The sequence below is a fragment of the Archocentrus centrarchus genome, chromosome 11 (genome assembly GCF_007364275.1).
Source record: "Archocentrus centrarchus isolate MPI-CPG fArcCen1 chromosome 11, fArcCen1, whole genome shotgun sequence".
Lineage (NCBI taxonomy): Eukaryota > Metazoa > Chordata > Actinopteri > Cichliformes > Cichlidae > Archocentrus > Archocentrus centrarchus.
Window position 1 is genome coordinate 9892891 of NC_044356.1, and position 18564 is coordinate 9911454.

An 18564-nucleotide genomic window follows, 5' to 3' on the forward strand; every position below is an offset into this window, starting at 1 on the left:
GCAAAAAACAGCTGCATAAAAAGGTAAGGAAGGTATCAGAGTTTTCATGTCGATCTGTTGCACAGCTGATGCCTTCAGCTTCCTGCTTCTGGTTAACAAGGAAATGATGTACCGTCACAGAGCTTCCTGATTGGCAGCGCTAAGTCGAAATTTTTAGTTATTAACGCGAAAATTTGAGATACGTAAATTTTCTTTGCGGACAGCGATTTATTTATTTATTTATTTTTAGTGGCGGAAACAAGCTTCCATAGCATGCAGCTCAGCTTCTTTCAATGATAAAACAACATCTAGTTGAACTGAATTGAACTTTTTAGCATCATAAAACAATATCCCTGAAAACTGAGATCAATTACCTTCTTCAGGGAGTGTTGGTGAGAACGCAACCATTAATATTTCATCATGAAGGGCTGCTTCAGAGTATAAACCTGCACAGTAATGTCTTAGAAAGCATAGGTGCATGGTGACAATATGACACAAAAGGTATTTCAGTACTGCTGAGATGCACACGAGGTAACCTTCGGGGTCATTACCATGACCTTGTCAGCTTCTTCTGACAAAACGTCAATATTGAGAACATGTTCCCCATCCATAATACACACTAGTGGCCATTATATTAGATACACCTGTATGAGCTAAAGCAGTCTAGTACAGCAGTTCTATTTGTCTTTATGAAACTTAAAATGTTTAGTTTATCGTTGTTCTAGCAAGGTGTTTCTACAAAGGGCTAAATGATTAAAAACACCTCAATGACAGCTTCTAGAAAAAAATCAAGTGGCATAATCTGACTGTGTAGGTGTGCCTAACAAAGGCGGACCTCGAGCGTGTCAGTTAATCCCATTGTGTGGCATTAAAAGCCATATGTGCTTTCAAATTTATAAATAAAAGATACAATTTGTATCAACTGCATCCTGCCTCTTCCCTAACACTGCACCGAGGCAACTCCAAAGCATTCAAATACAGTTTTTAAATCAAGGTGGATACCACAATACAAAACACACAAACTCATGTTAATCTTAAGTCTTTCGACTGAAAGACGAGGGCTCAAACTGGATTCTTCTTATCTCAGTGACTGAGTCTGGCTCTGCAAATTGAGGATTTCAACCACAAGCATCTGTGGATCCATCATCTCAGGGAACATGTCCATTGCTGTGTCCACCAGCGGTGCGCTGAAGATGGCGAGGAGCTTCTTCCGTACGACCTCTCTCTCCTCCCTGCTGGGGCTCGGCTGGGTCCCCGGAGGAAGCTTCCAGTGTGAGCGCTCTCCCGGCAGGCTGTGGACTGCTGGGGGTTGAGCGCGGAACGGATTTGACCACTGTGGCTGCTGCTGGAAGGTGCGAGATCGGTTGGGCTGGAAATCTGTCGGCTGGCTGTATGGATGCATGCTGACTGGGTACGCGCAATAGTTGGGGTGGGGAGGTAGGCCGTAGGGTATGATATCTGCGCTGCGGCTGCTCACTGGCCCGATGCTATGCGTCGGGAAAGTCGGCATGCTCCCACAAGAGGGAGGGCCATGTGAGCAGCAGCTGCACGGAGCACTTCTAGGAGGGCAGTACTGCTGTTGAACACTGTGGGAACGCTGACTGATGTCGTACGCCGGCCCATACTGGTGGTCACACAGACTCCAAGGAGCTTCCACCGACTGGTTGTCTATGGAGCCTAAACCAGAGTCCAGCTGCTCCTGAGAGCGACTGTGCTGCATTGAGTCGTGGTCAGAGGACCCATGTTTGCTGGTCTTCTCCTTCCTGGATGAGGCTTTCTTGCTGGAGCGGTGACTCGCCTTTACCTGAGCTACGTGTTCATTTTTATGCTCTTTTTTTAAGGAGCTGCTCTCATTTGCCAGAGTCAGTTTCTTCGCCATATCCTCCACCAACATGAGGCTGAGTCCAGGCACAGAACTGGAGCGAGTTGAAGCTTGTTTCTGATGAGTTGAAGGCTGCTTAGCGCTCTCCCGAAGCTCATCTGCAAGAGCGCGATTGGACTGCTTGGCCCGCTCAGGATGGTGGAATTTACATTTGATTCCATAAGTACATTTCTTCCCTGGAAGAAGGATAAACAGAATGCTTTAAAAGTCAGGCAAAGCAATATTTTCACATGCAGTACAGCAGAGACACTGAATGTTAAAATGTCTGTGCTGGGCAACGGTTCAGTGGAATAATGAAGGTCTCTCACCGTAAGGGCACGGCTGTTTTTTATGAGTCTTTGGAACCCTCCGCAGGAAGTTCTCCAGAGTTGGTCCATGTCGACCGAGGGGATCATCGGGAGGCATAAACCTGTATTAGGGTAAAATGCAAACATTATCATTCATCGGTTCATCCAGGAATACTAGCTGATAGGGATGCTGCGTACCAGGAAGGCAGAACTCACTTGTTATTAACAAAGGAGTACATGAGCAGCCTCTCTTCGATGAAGCGCTTCCACTCCGGCTTCTCTCCCTGAAGGTCCCGGTACATGTCGTTGGACACGATGATGCCGTCAGACTCGAAGGCATGCTTGACGATGTAGCAGTCATCATTACAGACCACTCGTTTGCCTGCGTAGCGCCGTGACGGTGTGAACACCAGAATCCTTTTCCTCTCCAGGTCACGCAGAATTTGCTGATCTGTACACCAAACATAAAATCAGAGAAAACTGATGAACCACAACAATAAAAACAATGACAGTGAACACAATGCAGAGCATTGTTGAACCAAGAGTCTAGACAATCATGGGCATGCTATTTAGAAACATTATTCCAGACCAAGGACAATGCTGCCCTCTACACCAGAACTGGAATGGCAAGAGGAACACAACAAAAAGCCCAAAGGGTTGGTCCAGCTTTCAAACTGCCCAGATCCCAGACCAGTCCTGCATCCCTCAGATCCACGGTGGCCCTACCCTGTAACCTACAAGACCCAAAGTCGCATTGGCATTGGCAACTGTCAAGTCATGACAGAAAAAAGCTGGTATTTTTGCACCACGAGGGGGATCTATACAAGGTTAAGCATGATTTGGAGTTGTGTTAGTGATCACAACGTACAATATCAAAGCTATTTTTGAGCTATTTGTCTTGCTGAAGTGGAGGAGTTTAAGTATCTTGGGCTCTTGTTCATGAGTGAGGGAGAGGGGAGGGGAGGGGAGTGGGAGTGGGAGATTCACAGATGATTGCTGCTGCTTCTGCAGTGATGTACCAGTCCACTGTGGTGAAGACCAATTTGAGCATAAAAGCGAAGCACTCGATTTACTGTCGACCTACATGCCTACCCTCACCTAAAGAAAGAGTGATGGAAAAAAAAATAAGATCTGGATGGAAAAAATATAAAATCACCACAAAAGTTTGACCACAGCACTTTCTTGCTGTGAGGTAATAGCACCAAACAAAATAGCCACCATGCTATCTAAATTTCAGACATTAAAACTGTAACTGTAAATTGACTACAAAAATTACCACCTGGCATTAAGACAGAACCAGAGAATCCGAAACACGGGCCCCACCCTGCAACTCAGAGGACCCAAAGGATCTGATACCATTGTTCAAGTGTCATGTACATCTGGACATCTCCAGATGTTCATGTCCCAGAGCTGCTTTGGCGACACAAGGAGGGATCTACATGATGTTAGACAGATGTTTCTGTCACTGACATCTAAATCTTAAAGGTGATGCTAAACTTGTTAGCACACAATTTGACTGATTAGCGTGATGATTTATTTGGAGTTTTCCTCTCAAGCTTGCAAGTCTGATATCAACTTCCATTTTGCTCCGTTTTTGGTCTCCACCAACGTTTGAAGGAAATATTTTTGTGTTTAGCTGCCAAATGCTCCACTGCGTTCACCAACACACCGACTAATTGCATTTGTTTGTTGTTTGGTGATTGCATGTTAATTCAAATTCACTATAAAGCTCTTCAGACCTGAGAGGAACTGCAAATTAAAAGTGCCCATTCACATAATCATTTAACACAGTGCTATAGTAAAAAAAAAAAAAAAAAAAAAAAAACCTGGCTGTATATTAACTTAGGGTTTTTCCCAGTGGACAGGTTTAAACATGCTAAACATGCTTTTAACTACACCCCAACACAAAACAGTTTATCTGCATGACCCGATCTATTTAACTGCACACTATCAGCAGTAACTTACAAATATAGGGCACCACAGGCTAGTTAAAATGATTATCTTTTGATTGAAAAAGATTATCTGAAGAAACACGTTTATCTTTTGTGACATGCCCCCTTATGAGTTATCCAGTAAACTGAGAATCTGCAGCTGTATGGTATCAAATGAGGTCCTGCTAGTTCATGTGTCTGCGTTTTAAGTCAAAATAAAAACTACTTATGAATAATTAGTCAAACTATTTATTATTCTGCCTTTTAGTTTTTTCATTAGCCATTTAGTTTCAAGTCTATTGGCCCATTATATTGGGGGATTTCTTGCTTTATTTATCTGAATAAATGTAAAAACTGCCATTAAAAGCTTTATAGGAGGCAAACTCACAAATTAAATGTGAGTTTAATAAAGCGCACAGTCCGTCTAAAAAACTCAAACACTCTGGGAGATTTTTGCTTGTAAAATATCCAAAGCTTAAATTTTCTCTCAAGTTAATAAATATTTCTGCTCTACTTTAAAAAAAAAAAAATCCTCACAGCAGTCATGCCACACCTTGGTTTTGGTGAAAGTTTCCCAACCAGGCGAATGAGGAAGTTAAAAAAAAAAATTAAATTGAATTTCCAGTGCCGTACCTGTGATGGGAACGTCCGGCCTGGGCTGCTCCTTCCTCCATGAGGGAACAAACACAGTGATTTCAGTGTGGCCTCGGTCCAGGAAGAAGTTCACAGCCAACTGGATTCCCAGACAAGAGAAAACTTCCTTGTTGCCATGGCTGAATGTATGAATGGAAACCAGGAAAAATGAATGAGAAACACGTACACACATTAACAACTGGAGTGAAACTTCCCTAACCCAGTTCAGAACGAGGGCTGTGGTTTATAATAGCGCTCTTTGATGTTAACTCTGCATCACGGCTCTTATCAGCACCTTATTTACATTTGCTGTGTGAAGTTAAAGATTACAATAAAACAAACGTCTTTGTCTCCAACAAGTTGAGCATGATTTAGTTAAACAACAACTACTGTCTCACATAACAATCTGAGCTGACCTGCAGGCTTCCTCTCTTGTGTTCTGTTTTTTATTTTCCAATCACAGACGTTATATATAAAGACACTCATCTGTCACTTATTACTCAATCACATGGAAGCAATTCAATACTTTTAGACATGTAGACATGGCCGAGATGATCTACTGAAGTTATAAATAGTTATAGCACTTAGAATGGGGAAGAAGGTGATTTAAGTGCCTTGGCATGTGGCCTGGTTGTTGGTGCTGGTATTTCGATATCAATTGTTGATCTACTGAGACCAACCATCTCTGGGAATTACAGAGAAGGAAAGAGAAATTATCCAGTAGTTCTCTGGGTGAAAACGCCTTGAGGATATCAAAAGGTCAAAGGATGGTTAGGACTTTATAGAAAGGCAACAGTAACTCAAATAACCATTTGTCACAATCAAGGTGTGCAGAAGAGCATCTCTGAACACACAAAACACACTGAACCTTGAAGCAGATGGGCTACAGCAGCAGAAGACCACACTGGGTGCCACTCCTGTCAGCCAAGAACAGGACACTGAGGCTACAGCTCACAAAGGTTCACCAAAATTGGTCAACAAAAGACAGGAAAAATGCTGCCAGGTTTGACGAGTCTCGATTTCTGCTGCAACATTCCCTTGGTAGGGTCAGAATTTTGCCGTAAACAGGAAGCATGGATCAGTCCTGTCTTGTATCAGCGGTTTGTGCTGTTGGTGGTGGTGTAATAGCGTGGGGGATATTTTCTTGAGCCTGTTGGTACCAATTTGAGCATCATTTAAACACCACAGCCTACCTGAGTATTGCTGCTGACTATGTCCATCATCTTAAGCACACTCACAGTGTACCTATCTTCTCGTGGCTGCTTCTACTTTTGTGCCATGTCACAGCACCTCGTTGAATTTGTGCCACAAAGAGTTAGGGCACGAGTGATGGGCGGATGCAGCCCACCATGATTTTCCCTCCAAATTACCCCAACATCTGCTACATCATAATTATTTTCCTCAAATCTGCTGAAATATGAGCTGGCTCTCAAAAAGCAGAGGCAGAATTTACTCTGCGTTGGTGGCAATGAGCTAAACGACTGGCGTTAGTGATTGTTGGAGGGATTTCCCCAAAAAATATCAGAATTGTATCGGTCATGAATTCCTCAACTTTCACCAGGTTTGTTAACATTCACTGCTAAGACCTTCTTACTATAAGGCAACAGTGCTAACCACTGAATACTCTATAACATTGATTCCAAACACTGTATTTAAAAAAGACAACATTGCAAGTGTTAAACTAGTGAAAACGCTTGAATATATAGTCATGTGAAAAAGACTTCAGCAGCAATAACTCATTTTCTGTGTGACTTTATCTGCCGCTCTCATCATTGTGGAGGAATTTTTCTAGTTGTAATGCCATGAACTTAAATATTTTACATGCTAACTGAGGCCTTTAGAGTCTGAGATGTAGCTCTTCTGTTTTTTGCAGTTTCGCTGACCATTGCACGGTCTGACCTTGGAATGATGGAATAGGCCATCCGCTCCTGGGAAGTTTGTGGGATTGTGTTAAAACACCCGAATGCTCCACACCAGCAAACTGCCAAAACTTCTGCTTTTAAGGAGGTGGTCAGCAGTCAAGATGTACTTAGTTTTTCACAGGACTGCACAGACTCCTATTTTCACATGACTTAGTTTGTTTCCAGCTGATTTCCAGACTGTTGGGATTGTGAACTTTTAATCTCTTATCACCCATTTTGTCATCATCTAAGGTTAGAGGTACGTTAATATCTAGAACTTTTATAAATTTTTGCTTATTTAAAACTTTAAGACGCTCAAAGAAAAGCTTAAAAGACAAAACAAAATCCCAACCTAACCAAAGACACAGGTTGCCGATGGCTTGACGGGTGTTTGAGTTGTCAATAACTTGTCACCTGGCAATCCTGTGGTTTTAAAATTGGTTTGTACCTTAGCAACAGTTTTATTTCCCATTATAAATCAACATCAAGAACACTTCTATCAGCAATTAGCCGAAGGAATAATTGTTTCTGAGAATGTCGTGTACGTCTTGAAAAAAACAGGACAGTGATGATGTAAGTAATTTGAATCCTTGGGGAATTTCTGAATGAGTGTCAATATGAGACGACTCACAGAGCCAGGAGAAAAGACTGCTGTGTTTAAAATGCTGTCAGGCCTGCTCCAGAGGTTTCCGTCTCAAAAAAGAAAGAGATATTATAGGTACACTCTGATTTGCATACTCAAGAAGCTGCATGCCTGAACCTGTGTGCCCGGCTAGGAAAGGCAAATGACGGGAGGGGCATGTATACCATGTTCAAGCAGAGAGCATATACTCTAATTGTCTCACCTACCATAACCTCTGTTTCTGTGGGTAAGAGAGGTGAATAACAGAAAATGCAGAACACAAATAATTTAAGGTTTAGTTTCCCTGAATTGCTGGCAGTAATCAGAGATCAGTGACCGAGGTGCCCGCTTGTTTTTAAATAATTTACTTGGGAAAACTGCTCATAGTATAAATTTCAGAAGAATTAAAAAGGACGGTGGTTTTCACAGCTGCAAGTTTGCAGAACTGGTTTACGGTGCTGAGTACAAAACAACCCCACGGGTAATTCACAATACAAATACAAAAGAGACTGTGTACTATAATCTCCGATGAGCTCCATCACTGAAATTGTATTTAAACTTTGAACCTGAAAGACCATACTCATAATTTATTAAATTAAATACTTCATATGATTATAAACTTTGGTTCAGACTAAAATAATAACTGTTACAATAGTTGCAATAAGATTTATGGAATAAATTTCCAGATTTTTAGTACCACCATCAGGTTAAAATAATAAGAAATTGGTTTGTGACTGAATGTCTAACAATATTCCCATAAAAAGTGAAGCCATTACAAAGTGTTTTGAACCTCTAATGGCCTGCAGTCAGATGTATAGATAAAGAAAATGATCATACTGCTCCCTCACTCTATGACCTCAGTAAATACTTGTTGAGTTTTAAATCTAACCAAATGTAAATGATGGCCCACATTACAGTCAAAAGGAGGATAAACCAGAGCACCCCGTTGTCTCCGGTTTCACAGTCAGATCCACTCTTTCTCAGATTCAAAACTGTTCAGCTCGAGGCTTCATAACAGGACCTCACCAACCAATGGGAGATGTTATGGTGGGTATTTCTATATTTTATATTTATTGGAAATAACAAATCAGCATGCTCACCGTGACTATTTTAGTGTGCTCATTTTGGCTGTGCCTAACACCTTTTAACACGATACAGTGTAACTTTTATGTTCTTGGTAAAGCACTCAGAAATGTTTGTAATATAAAAAAATAACAGGGTGCTTTAAAAAATTTTTAAACATATTTTTCATCTTCTATTTTACAAAAGAGCAATTTGTTACCTTTTCAGACAAAATATTGAAAATATTGTTTCTTCTTCTGTTTTTATTATTTATTAAATTTTGAGTTTTTGAAATATACCTGTACCTGCAAAACCCCAAGTATGAGAATGTTAGCATGCTAATGTTAGCACTTCGCTCAAATCGGCTCTCACAGAGTTGCTTGCCTAGGTTATACTGGTATCAGCAGGAACTGCAGTTTTTGCACATTCTGTTACTGAGAACATGTAAGACTTCACAGGAAAATCACCTGGTGTCAGAATAATTAGAAAAACTAGTTCCTGTCTTGGAAAATTCACACAAATCCCTCCACTGAGTTGGAACAATGACTCGGAAAATCTGAAGTTTGTTACTCAAGTTACTGATGTCATATACGCAGAAACAACATGTAAGAAAGGAAAAGTTTGGATCGTAGTAAGAAACATTTGAGTAATGCTGTAAAGGAACGTTTTTCACACCAGTTTGTTAACCTTTGATCTTATGATCTGGTATCAGAATGTCACAATTATTTGCAGTCCTCATAGAGGGACCTGTTAGCTAGAAAAGTTATTTATTACCCTGAAAGTAGGTAAATAAATATTAAATTATTACCCATCTTTAACCATCCATGATGTTTCCATATTTTGACTAGAAGCACACCAAAAAAAAAAAATCTGGCACCACCGGATCTATTTGACCTGTTTGGGTTTAAAAAGCTGTTTCATTTCTATTAAATTAAAGTGTGTCAGAGTGGGAGTCAAAAGTGCTAACTCTGCCGGGTCCCTCTCAGAGCTTACAGACAGTTTACAGACAGAGTACAGACAATCATCAGAAAACCTCCCACTCAATCAACTCCTACTCCTAACAGAAACCGTGACTATCAGGGGGAAGCTGACCGCGGCACTGATCTGATTTCATCTCATCATCACATAATTAGGAGGAAGATGATCTCCTAAAAACACAGAATCGAATCAGTGGGTGAGTTGTGGGGCAGTTAAATGTCAGAGGATCTTATGCCTGGGAACCCCAAAACCACGCAGGGTTGAAATGTGCTCGTGTAGCTGCTCTGGGACTCGTGATGAAATTAACCATAAGGCTTTCCTTAACTGAGATACCACCCCCCCCCAAAAGAAAAAGTTCATCTATCATGGTTACAGTAGAGAAAAAGGTTTTATTAGGGCAAAAATGTATTATTATATTGATTTGAAATAAATTTATAGATTATTTTCTAAGATAATTAATTGTTTTCTCTGTAAAATATCAGAAACTAGGGGGAAAAAATGCCCGTTACATGTAACATGCATTCTCAGTCCAACTCTTAGAATAAAGACAAAAACCAAATATCTAGCTTAGCATCCGAAAGAGGAGCACCAAATATTCTCATGTATGAAGATGAGATAGCACCTTTAGCACAAAATTACTAAAACTATTACTTGAATGTCAAATATTGATTAACTGACTATTCATTGTGGCTCTACATTATTTTAAACAGACAAAAACAAATCATATACCTGCTTTTTGAGTGAACACTGACTGAAACTATTATTTCCTCATCAAACTATCACTGCAGTTCTAATATACAGAAAATCCATTTTACAGAAGTAGAGAAATTCTCAGATTTTTAACCGGTGAATTTTGGACATTTTTGTGTCCATTGTGACTATAACTTGAGTACTGAATATTGATTAAAATGACATAAAACAGAGTAAAGCTGCTATTTGTCCTATTTAGAACCTTTAACCACTGGATTTGGGGCATAATCAATCACTCAACCACCAGTCTAGTTGCTGATCAGATTGCTCACCTCATGGCCACGTTGCTGCCATCTATAACAACGGGTCTCAGAGTGCTTCCTTCCTCGCTGCTCTCCTCTTTGCTCTGAGGAGAAGTGCTGGTTACAGGCAGCAGCAGGGTAGGGCCTGCAGCCTGGGTTTCCCCCCTGGGAACCAGCACTGACATCGTGGTGACTGGCCCCTGCTTGGCCTCCTGACCGGGCCCGTTCCTAACCAGTTCCCCCAGCACTTTATCCGTATCCATGCTGGGTCCGAACTTCTGCTGAACGGCCTGCACCTGAGCCGTGGAGTAGCCAAGCTTGTGGAAGAACTCCAGCTGGGCCTCCAGGAGCTGCGGGTCCGGGGTCTGCTCAGATTCACCTGGGTACATGTTCTCACGGGGGGCACGGGAAGAGTCGAGAGGTGGGAGCAGTGAGGGAGAGATCCATGCAGAGGTGTAGGAGCGTGTGAGGTGTTGAGGCGCTGAGATGAGGTTTTTACTCCACGGCTGAACAGCTGGGCAGAGTAAAACATCAGCATTCATCTCTTCTCAGTGGGTGCAGCCCACATATGTCCCAGCTATTTGGAAAACACATTAGCCAGCTGATCAATTAACAGAAACTGAAGCCCTTTAGAAGCACATAATCAGCAAAATGTATGAAATACAAACCAGAATTTAGTCCTGCAGTCATACAAATATAGTCTGGATTATTATTGAAACTTAAACCTGAAAGCAGTGTTTAAAAACTGCTGCAGCTGTGGAGTGAAAAGTAAAATATCATAGTTTAAGATAGTTTAACCTTTGTTACTTTACTAAAGACAATTAATAGTTAATAATCTGTTTGTCTTCTTTTCTTAAATAAATTGTGTTTTGATCTTTTTGTTTAAACTATTAACACTTTAATTTGACAGTTTTTTTAATCTCAGACTGACTTTATTTTTTATTTACACCACTTTTTTAGGTTTTTATTAAATATTTTGTTACACTTTTCCAAGTTTCACGGCTGGTGAATACGTTTCTTTCTTTCTTTCTTTCTTTGATCTGGTAATCTTATGGCACTAAAGTCGTTTTGTAATCTCACTGCATTGCAAAATGCATAAAAATAAAAGTCACTTTACACTTTGTTCTAAAACAGATAAAAGCAGCATATTCGACTCTATGTTTGGCATTCCTGCTGGAAATCTCTATCTTCTAACACACATCAGCGAACACAGAGGCAAAATAAATTCAAATTTTGTTTCCATTGCAAAGTTCACCGAAACAAACCTGCGCGTTAAACGTGCTTCTGCTCCGCTCCGGTTTTCAGCTGCTGTTCTGAAGCCCCCTCTGTTTGCGCACTGAGTCGATACAAGGAAGTTGGGTTTTTCCTTTTCTTGACACAGCAAACAGCCAGCAGACGATCGGCGTGCCGGAGTCACATGCCGAGAATCCAGCAAGTTACGTCCTGACGAAATGTGTCCCCGTCCGCGTTCGTCTGATATTTATTATGCACGAGCAAAACCAGGAAATGCAGGTAATCGGCGCATTAACCCGTCAGGGGAGTGTGCAAGAAATACAGTGTTATAAATATTATTCACTCGGATATTAGTAGTTTAGTCGGAGATGAGTCAACAAATAGTTAAAATAAAATAAGTTCAGTTTTCTTACATGTTGCCTATCTTTATGTTCTCATGCAGTGCCGGAATAATCCAGCAGAGGGCCTCAGGGCTAAAATTGTCTGTGAGCTCCAACTGTTTTCCATGTGTCAAAAGCAGTTTGCAGAAGTATTTGTGAACTCCGTCATTCTAACTTTTTAAAAGTGTCCCATATGAGAAGCTAACAGGGCCTATTATGAAAATATATAATAAAGTATGGACAGTATAACCTCACTGGCCATTTCATTAGGTACACCAAATGAAATTCTTTACCTTCGGAACTCTCAATTTTTTTGTGGCACGGATTCAACAAGGAAACTGGAAACATTTTGGTCTGTATTGACATGATATCATCTCACAGTTGTTGCAGATTTGTCAGCTGCACATCGATGATGTGAATCTCCCGTTTCACCTCATCCCATGAGATGAGAATGCATCAGAATATGTGTGTACTGTTGTCACAGAGGGATGAACATGGGCAACCACAACACACAGCTAGGCTGTGTTACTGATACAAGGACAAATTCTGACTCTACCATCCAGATATTGTAGGATAAATTGAGGCTCAACAGACCAGATCTCCAATCTCGGTGTGGTCTTCTGCAGCTGTAGCCCATCTGCTACAAGGCTCAGCGAGTTGTACGTTCAGAGATGCTCTTCTGCATACCTTGGTTATAACAACTGGTCATTTGAGTTAAACCCTAGATAGGGTAATGTGGGAAAATCCCAGTACATCAGCAGTTTAAGAAACACTCAGACAAGACAGTTTAGTTTAGTTTAAATTTTATTTATATATCGCCAAATCACAACAAAGCCATCTTGAGGTGAGCCTGGCACCATCAGCCACGCTGCATTCAAAGTAACTTAAATCACCTTTTTTTTCCCCATTCTGATGTTCGTTTTGACCATTAGCATGTAGCCTTGACCATATCTACATGCCTAAATGCATTGAGCTGCTGCCATGTGATTGGATAATTAGATATTTGCAGTAACAATCAGTTGAACAGGTGTAAAGTGGCTACTGAATGTATGTTGCGTGGGTTATCATCTAATCAGATCTTGTGCAAATACAGAAGTGTTTATTATATTTTACACGGGTTCTTTTTACAGGGTCAGAATGGGTTTTTTTGGTGGGTGACATCACATTAACATGCTGCAGTAAAGTCGACTATGCTCGAATAAATGAAACCCTAAAAAATTAATGCAAAAACATATTAATTTCTAAGATATGTCAAATACATATGAGTAAAAATGCTCACTGCTGAATTTTGACCACATTGACTACATATTGACCAAATAAAGCTTTCTGGAAATGGTCGAGTACGACTGTGATAATATTCCTTACATTTTTACCTTGTTAAACATTACTGTTCAGCCTCATAAGTACTCCACTTCTTTGTATTTCTTATATGTTAACTGTACAGTAAGAGACTGATGATGACATAAGTATGAAACAGTAACATCCTTAACTGACCTCTGAAAGTAGAGCAGTTACTTTTAATCTAAATTAAGTGTTAAGTATGTAACAATAAGGCCCATAATTTTCCACTAATTTGATTTTTTTCTCATATTTTTCATGTGAAATATTGCAGGTTTTTCCCAGATTCCTTAAAAAATAAACATTCAACTTAAGCAATCAGAACAGGCAAAATTACACAACTCATGTAGATAATGTATATAATACTTTATTTTAAGGGGTCTACTGTACCAATTTAATTAAAAAAGAAAGACATTTTTTAAAATTCACCAGTGTATTACATTTTCCCATTTCTAAAACATTCTGCTACATAAAGTTCATTTAATTAAATAACTTTATGTTGTAATTTATTTTTTAGCATCAAACACAATCAGACAGTTGTATTTTTTAGAATTTTAGACAATCATTAATTTACCTTATTATCAGGTTGAACCCCCCAACCCAGAGCAGGATAAGAAGAAAACGATGGATGGATGGATGGATGGATGGATGGATGGATCATATTTATTATTCCATTTAGCCTCTATAACACTTACGCCTCCTCCAATGTGTGTCTAACTTGTGATGTTTTTTAGGAAGCATGTTAGGGAGAACAGCGGGATGTAAATCAAGTACTGGTGCTAGGTCATAATTAGGTTGAGGTAGCACAGAGTAATGTTTTGGTGACTTAGCTCCTGGTACTAACTCATAGGGGGTTAGGGAATCTTGTTTAGATGTTGGTGATTCAGGAACAGTTATTGGTATTCGTATTGGAGCAGAGGGTATTTCAGGTACAGGTCCTGAATCCTGTTCAGATTTTGGTGATTCTGGTCCAGGTACTGGTTCAGAGGATGGCTTGGTTTCTGGTTTGGATGTTGGTGATGTAAGTGAAGATGTTGGTTCTGAACCATCCTCGGATATTGGTAATTGTGGAGAAGATGCTGGTTTGGTAACTTGTTCTGAATCCTGCCCAGATGTTGGTGGTTCTTGTGCAGGTGTGTCATTTGATGTTGGTGACTCTCGAGCATGTGATGGTTCAAGTACAGACATTGGTTCAGGTATTAGTTCAGGTCCAACTGTTATTTCAGGTGCACCTTTGGTTCAATTTCAGTCATTGATTCAGATACAGTGGATGGTTCAAGAAGTTGTTCAGGAGTACCTGTTCCTTCAGTTTCAACTGATGGTTCAGGTGTAGATATTGTTTCAGGTACAGCCATTGATGTGGGTGCAGCAAATGGTTCAGAAACAGTTTCAGGTGCAGCTGTTGCTTGAGGTGGAGATGCTGGTTCAGTTACAGGTTGGGGTGCAGTTTCAGATTCAGGCACTGGTTCATATACAGTTGTTGGCTCAGTAGAAGCTGATAGTTCACGTGCAGCTGTTGGTTCACGCACTGGATCAGTTGCTGGTTCAGATGCAGTAGTTGGTTCTCCAGCTGTTGGTTCATTTGCAGATGCTGATTCAGGTGCAGTTGTTGGTTCTCCATCTGTTGGTTCAGGTCCCGCTGTTGTTTCAGGTGCTGGTTGGGGTACAGGTGTTGATTCAACTCCAGCTGTTGATTCATTTGCAGAAGATGATTCAGGTGGTGTGCTTGGTTCGGCTACTGATTCAGTTGCACCTGTACCTTCAGTTGCTTCTGATGATTCAGTTGGAGCTATTGACTCAGGTACAGCTGATTGCTCGGGTACTGTGTCTGTTTCAGCTGTTCCTTTTGGTGCAGCTGTTGGTTCAGGTGCAGCTGTTGGTTCAGGTGCTGGCTCAGATGAAGCTGTTCCTTCAGGTGTAACTGTTGGTTCAGGTATGGGTTCAGGTCCAGCTGTTGTTTCAGGTCCTGGTTGGGGTGCAGATGTTGGTTCAATTCCAGCTGTTGGTTCATTTGCAGAAGTTGATTCAAGTGGAGGGGTTGTTCCAGTTACTGGTTCAGGTGCACCTGTACCTTCAGTTGCATCTGATGATTCAAGTGCAGCTGTTGACTCAGGTACTGTTTCAGCTGCAACTGTTTCTTCAGGTGCAACTGTTGGTTCAGGTACTGGTTCAGATGCAGGTTCTGATGCAGTTGTTGGTTCTCCATCTGTTGGTTCAGGTCCAGCTGTTGTTTCAGGTGCTGGTTGGGGTGCAGTTGATGATTCAGTTCCAGCTGTTGGTTCATTTGCAGATGTTGATTCAGGTGGAGTGTTTGGTTTGGGTATTGATTCAGTTGCGTCTGTACCTTCAGTTGCTTCTGATGATTCAGTTGGAGCTATTGACTCAGGTACAGCTGATTGCTCGGGTACTGTGTCTGTTTCAGCTGTTCCTTTTGGTGCAGCTGTTGGTTCAGGTGCAGGTGTTGGTTCAGGTGCTGGCTCAGATGAAGCTGTTCCTTCAGGTGTCACTGTTGGTTCAGGTATGGGTTCAGGTCCAGCTGTTGTTTCAGGTGCTGGTTGGGGTGTAGGTGTTGATTCAGTTCCAGCTGTTGGTTCATTTGCAGATGTTGGTTCAGGTGCAGGTGTTGGTTCAGGTGCTGGTTCAGGTACAGCTGTTTCTTCAGGTGCAGCTGTTGACTCAAGTACTGGTTCAGATGCAGTTGTTGGTTCTCCATCTGTTGGTTCAGGTCCAGCTATTGTTTCAGATGCTGGTTGGGGTACAGATGTTGGTTCAGGTGGCGTGCTTGGTTTGGGTACTGATTCAGTTGCACCTGTACCTTCAGTTGCTTCTGATGATTCAGTTGCAGCTATTGACTCAGGTACAGCTGATTGCTCGGGTACTGTGTCTGTTTCAGCTGTTCCTTCTGGTGCAGCTGTTGGTTCAGTTGCAGGTGTTGGTTCAGGTGCAGGTGTTGGTTCAGGTGCTGGTTCAGGTGCAGCTGTTTCTTCAGGTGCAGCTGTTGACTCAAGTGCTGGTTCAGATGCAGTTGTTGGTTCTCTATCTGTTGGTTCAGGTCCCGCTGTTGTTTCAGGTGCTGGTTGGGGTACAGGTGTTGATTCAACTCCAGCTGTTGATTCATTTGCAGATGTTGATTCAGGTGGCGTGCTTGGTTCGGCTACTGATTCATTTGCACCTGTACCTTCAATTGCTTCTGATGATTCAGTTGGAGCTATTGACTCAGGTACAGCTGATTGCTCAGGTACTGTGTCTGTTTCAGCTGTTCCTTCTAGTGCAGCTGTTGGTTCAGGTCCAGCTGTTCCTTCAGGTGCAGCTGTTGGTTCACGTGCAGGTTCAGATGAAGCTGTTCCTTCAGGTGTAACTGTTGGTTCAGGTACTGGTTCAGGTCCAGCTGTTGTTTCAGGTCCTGGTTGGGGTGCAGATGTTGGTTCAGTTCCAGCCGTTTGTTCATTTGCAGAAGTTGATTCAAGTGCAGTAGTTGGTTCAGGTGCACCTGTACCTCCAGTTGCATCTGATGATTCAAGTGCAGTTGTTGACTCAGGTACTGTTTCAGATACAGCTGTTCCTGCAGGTGCAACTGTTCCTTCAGGTACAGCTGTTGGTTCAGGTGCTGGTTCAGGTGCAGCTGTTCCTTCAGGTGCACCTGTTGGTTCAGGAACTGGTTCAGATTCAGGTTCTGGTGCAGTTTTTTGTTCTCCATCTTTTGGTTCAGGTCCCGCTGTTGTTTCAAGTTGTGGTTGGGGTGCAGGTGTTGAGTCAACTCCACCTGTTGGTTGATTTGCAGATGTTGATTCAGGTGCAGTAGTTGGTCCAGTTACTGGTTCAGGTGCACCTGTACCTCCAGTTGCATCTGATGATTCAAGTGCAGTTGTTGACTCGGGTACTGTTTCAGATGCAGCTGTTCCTTCAGGTACAGCTGTTGGTTCAGGTGCTGGTTCAGGTGCAGCTGTTCCTTCAGGTGCACCTGTTGGTTCAGGTACTGTTTCAGATGAAGCTGTTCCTTTAGGTGTAACCGTTGGTTCAGGAACTGGTTCAGATGCAGGTTCTGATGCAGTTTTTTGTTCTCCATCTGTTGGTTCAGGTCCTGCTGTTGTTTCAAGTTGTGGTTGGGGTGCAGGTGTTGAGTCAACTCCACCTGTTGGTTCATTTGCAGATGTTGATTCAGGTGGAGTGCTTGGTTTGGGTACTGATTCAGTTGCACCTGTACCTTCAGTTGCTTCTGATGATTCAGTTGGAGCTATTGACTCAGGTACAGCTGATTGCTCGGGTACTGTGTCTGTTTCAGCTGTTCCTTCTGGTGCAGCTGTTGGTTCAGGTGCAGCTGTTGGTTCAGATGCTGGTTCAGGTGCAGCTGTTGGTTCAGGTGCAGCTGTTGACTCAAGTACTAGTTCAGATGCAGTTGTTGGTTCTCTATCAGTTGGTTCAGGTCCAGCTGTTGTTTCAGGTCCTGGTTGGGGTGCAGATGTTGGTTCAATTCCAGCTGTTGGTTCATTTGCAGAAGTTGATTCAAGTGGAGTGGTTGGTCTAGTTACTGGTTCAGATGCAGCTGTTCCTTCTGGTGCCGCTGTTCCTTCAGGTGCAGCTGTTGGTTCAGGTGCTGGTTCAGGTGCAACTGTTTCTTCAGGTGCAGGTGTTGGTTCAAATGCAGGTTCAGATGAAGCTGTTCCTTCAGGTGTAACTGTTGGTTCAGGTATGGGTTCAGGTCCAGCTGTTGTCTCAGGTCCTGGTTGGGGTGCAGATGTTGGTTCAACTCCAGCTGTTGGTTCATTTGCAGAAGTTGATTCAAGTGGAGTGGTTGGTCCAGTTACTGGTTCAGGTTCACCTGTACCTTCAGTTGCATCTGATGATTCAAGTGCAGTTGTTGACTCATGTACTGTTTCAGATGCAGCTGTTCCTTCAGGTGCAGGTGTTCCTTCAGGTGCAGCTGTTGGTTCAGGTGCTGGTTCAGGTGCAGCTGTTCCTTCAGGTGCAGCTGTTGGTTCTCCATCTGTTGGTTCAGGTCCAGCTGTTGTTTCAGGTTCTGGTTGGTGTCCAGATGTTGGTTCAACTCCAGCTGATGGTTCAATTGCAGATGTTGATTCATGTGGAGTGGTTGGTTCCATTTCTGTTTCAGATGCAGCTGTTCCTTCTGGTGCAGCTGTTCCTTCAGGTGCAGCTGTTGGTTCAGGCACTGGTTCAGATGCAAGTTTTGATGCAGTTGTTGGTTCTCCATCTGTTGGTTCAGGTCCAGCTATTGTTTCAGGTTCTGGCTGTGGTGCAGATGTTGGTTCAACTCCAGCAGCTGGTTCATTTGCAGACGTTGATTCAGGTGGATTGGTTGGATCAGTTACTGATTCAGGTTCAGATGCA

At 42.1% G+C, this 18564-nt stretch overlaps 2 protein-coding genes across 2 annotated transcripts in view; one reads left to right on the forward strand and one right to left on the reverse strand.

Moving 5' to 3' along the window:
- Nucleotides 1-11701, reverse strand: zc3h12ab (zinc finger CCCH-type containing 12Ab). The gene is made up of 6 exons (XM_030741399.1): nucleotides 11533-11701; nucleotides 10298-10844; nucleotides 4713-4852; nucleotides 2365-2599; nucleotides 2170-2270; nucleotides 1-2037 (listed from the first exon to the last, which is right to left on the reverse strand). Exons 2-6 carry the CDS (start codon nucleotides 10807-10809, stop codon nucleotides 1058-1060), a joined length of 1968 nt encoding a protein of 655 aa, XP_030597259.1. The 5' UTR covers nucleotides 10810-10844; nucleotides 11533-11701; the 3' UTR covers nucleotides 1-1057.
- The window catches only part of oscp1a (organic solute carrier partner 1a), a 27681-nt gene continuing 20771 nt past the window's right edge, over nucleotides 11655-18564 (forward strand). Inside the window, exon 1 of the mRNA XM_030741401.1 lies at nucleotides 11655-11779. Within this exon, the coding sequence (XP_030597261.1) occupies nucleotides 11719-11779 (61 nt within the window). The 5' untranslated portion in view covers nucleotides 11655-11718. The remainder of the gene's footprint in view (nucleotides 11780-18564) is intronic.

Excerpts from the sequence above, each read along its gene's own strand:
- zc3h12ab (XM_030741399.1), bottom strand. The coding sequence starts at position 10,809 with ATGAATGCTGATGTTTTACTCTGCCCAGCTGTTCAGCCGTGGAGTAAA. Across the intron at positions 4,853-10,297 it reads GGCAGCAACGTGGCCATGAG|CCATGGCAACAAGGAAGTTT; the intron begins GTGAGCAATCTG and ends TCATACATTCAG. Across the intron at positions 2,038-2,169 it reads AAAACAGCCGTGCCCTTACG|GGAAGAAATGTACTTATGGA; the intron begins GTGAGAGACCTT and ends TCCTTCTTCCAG.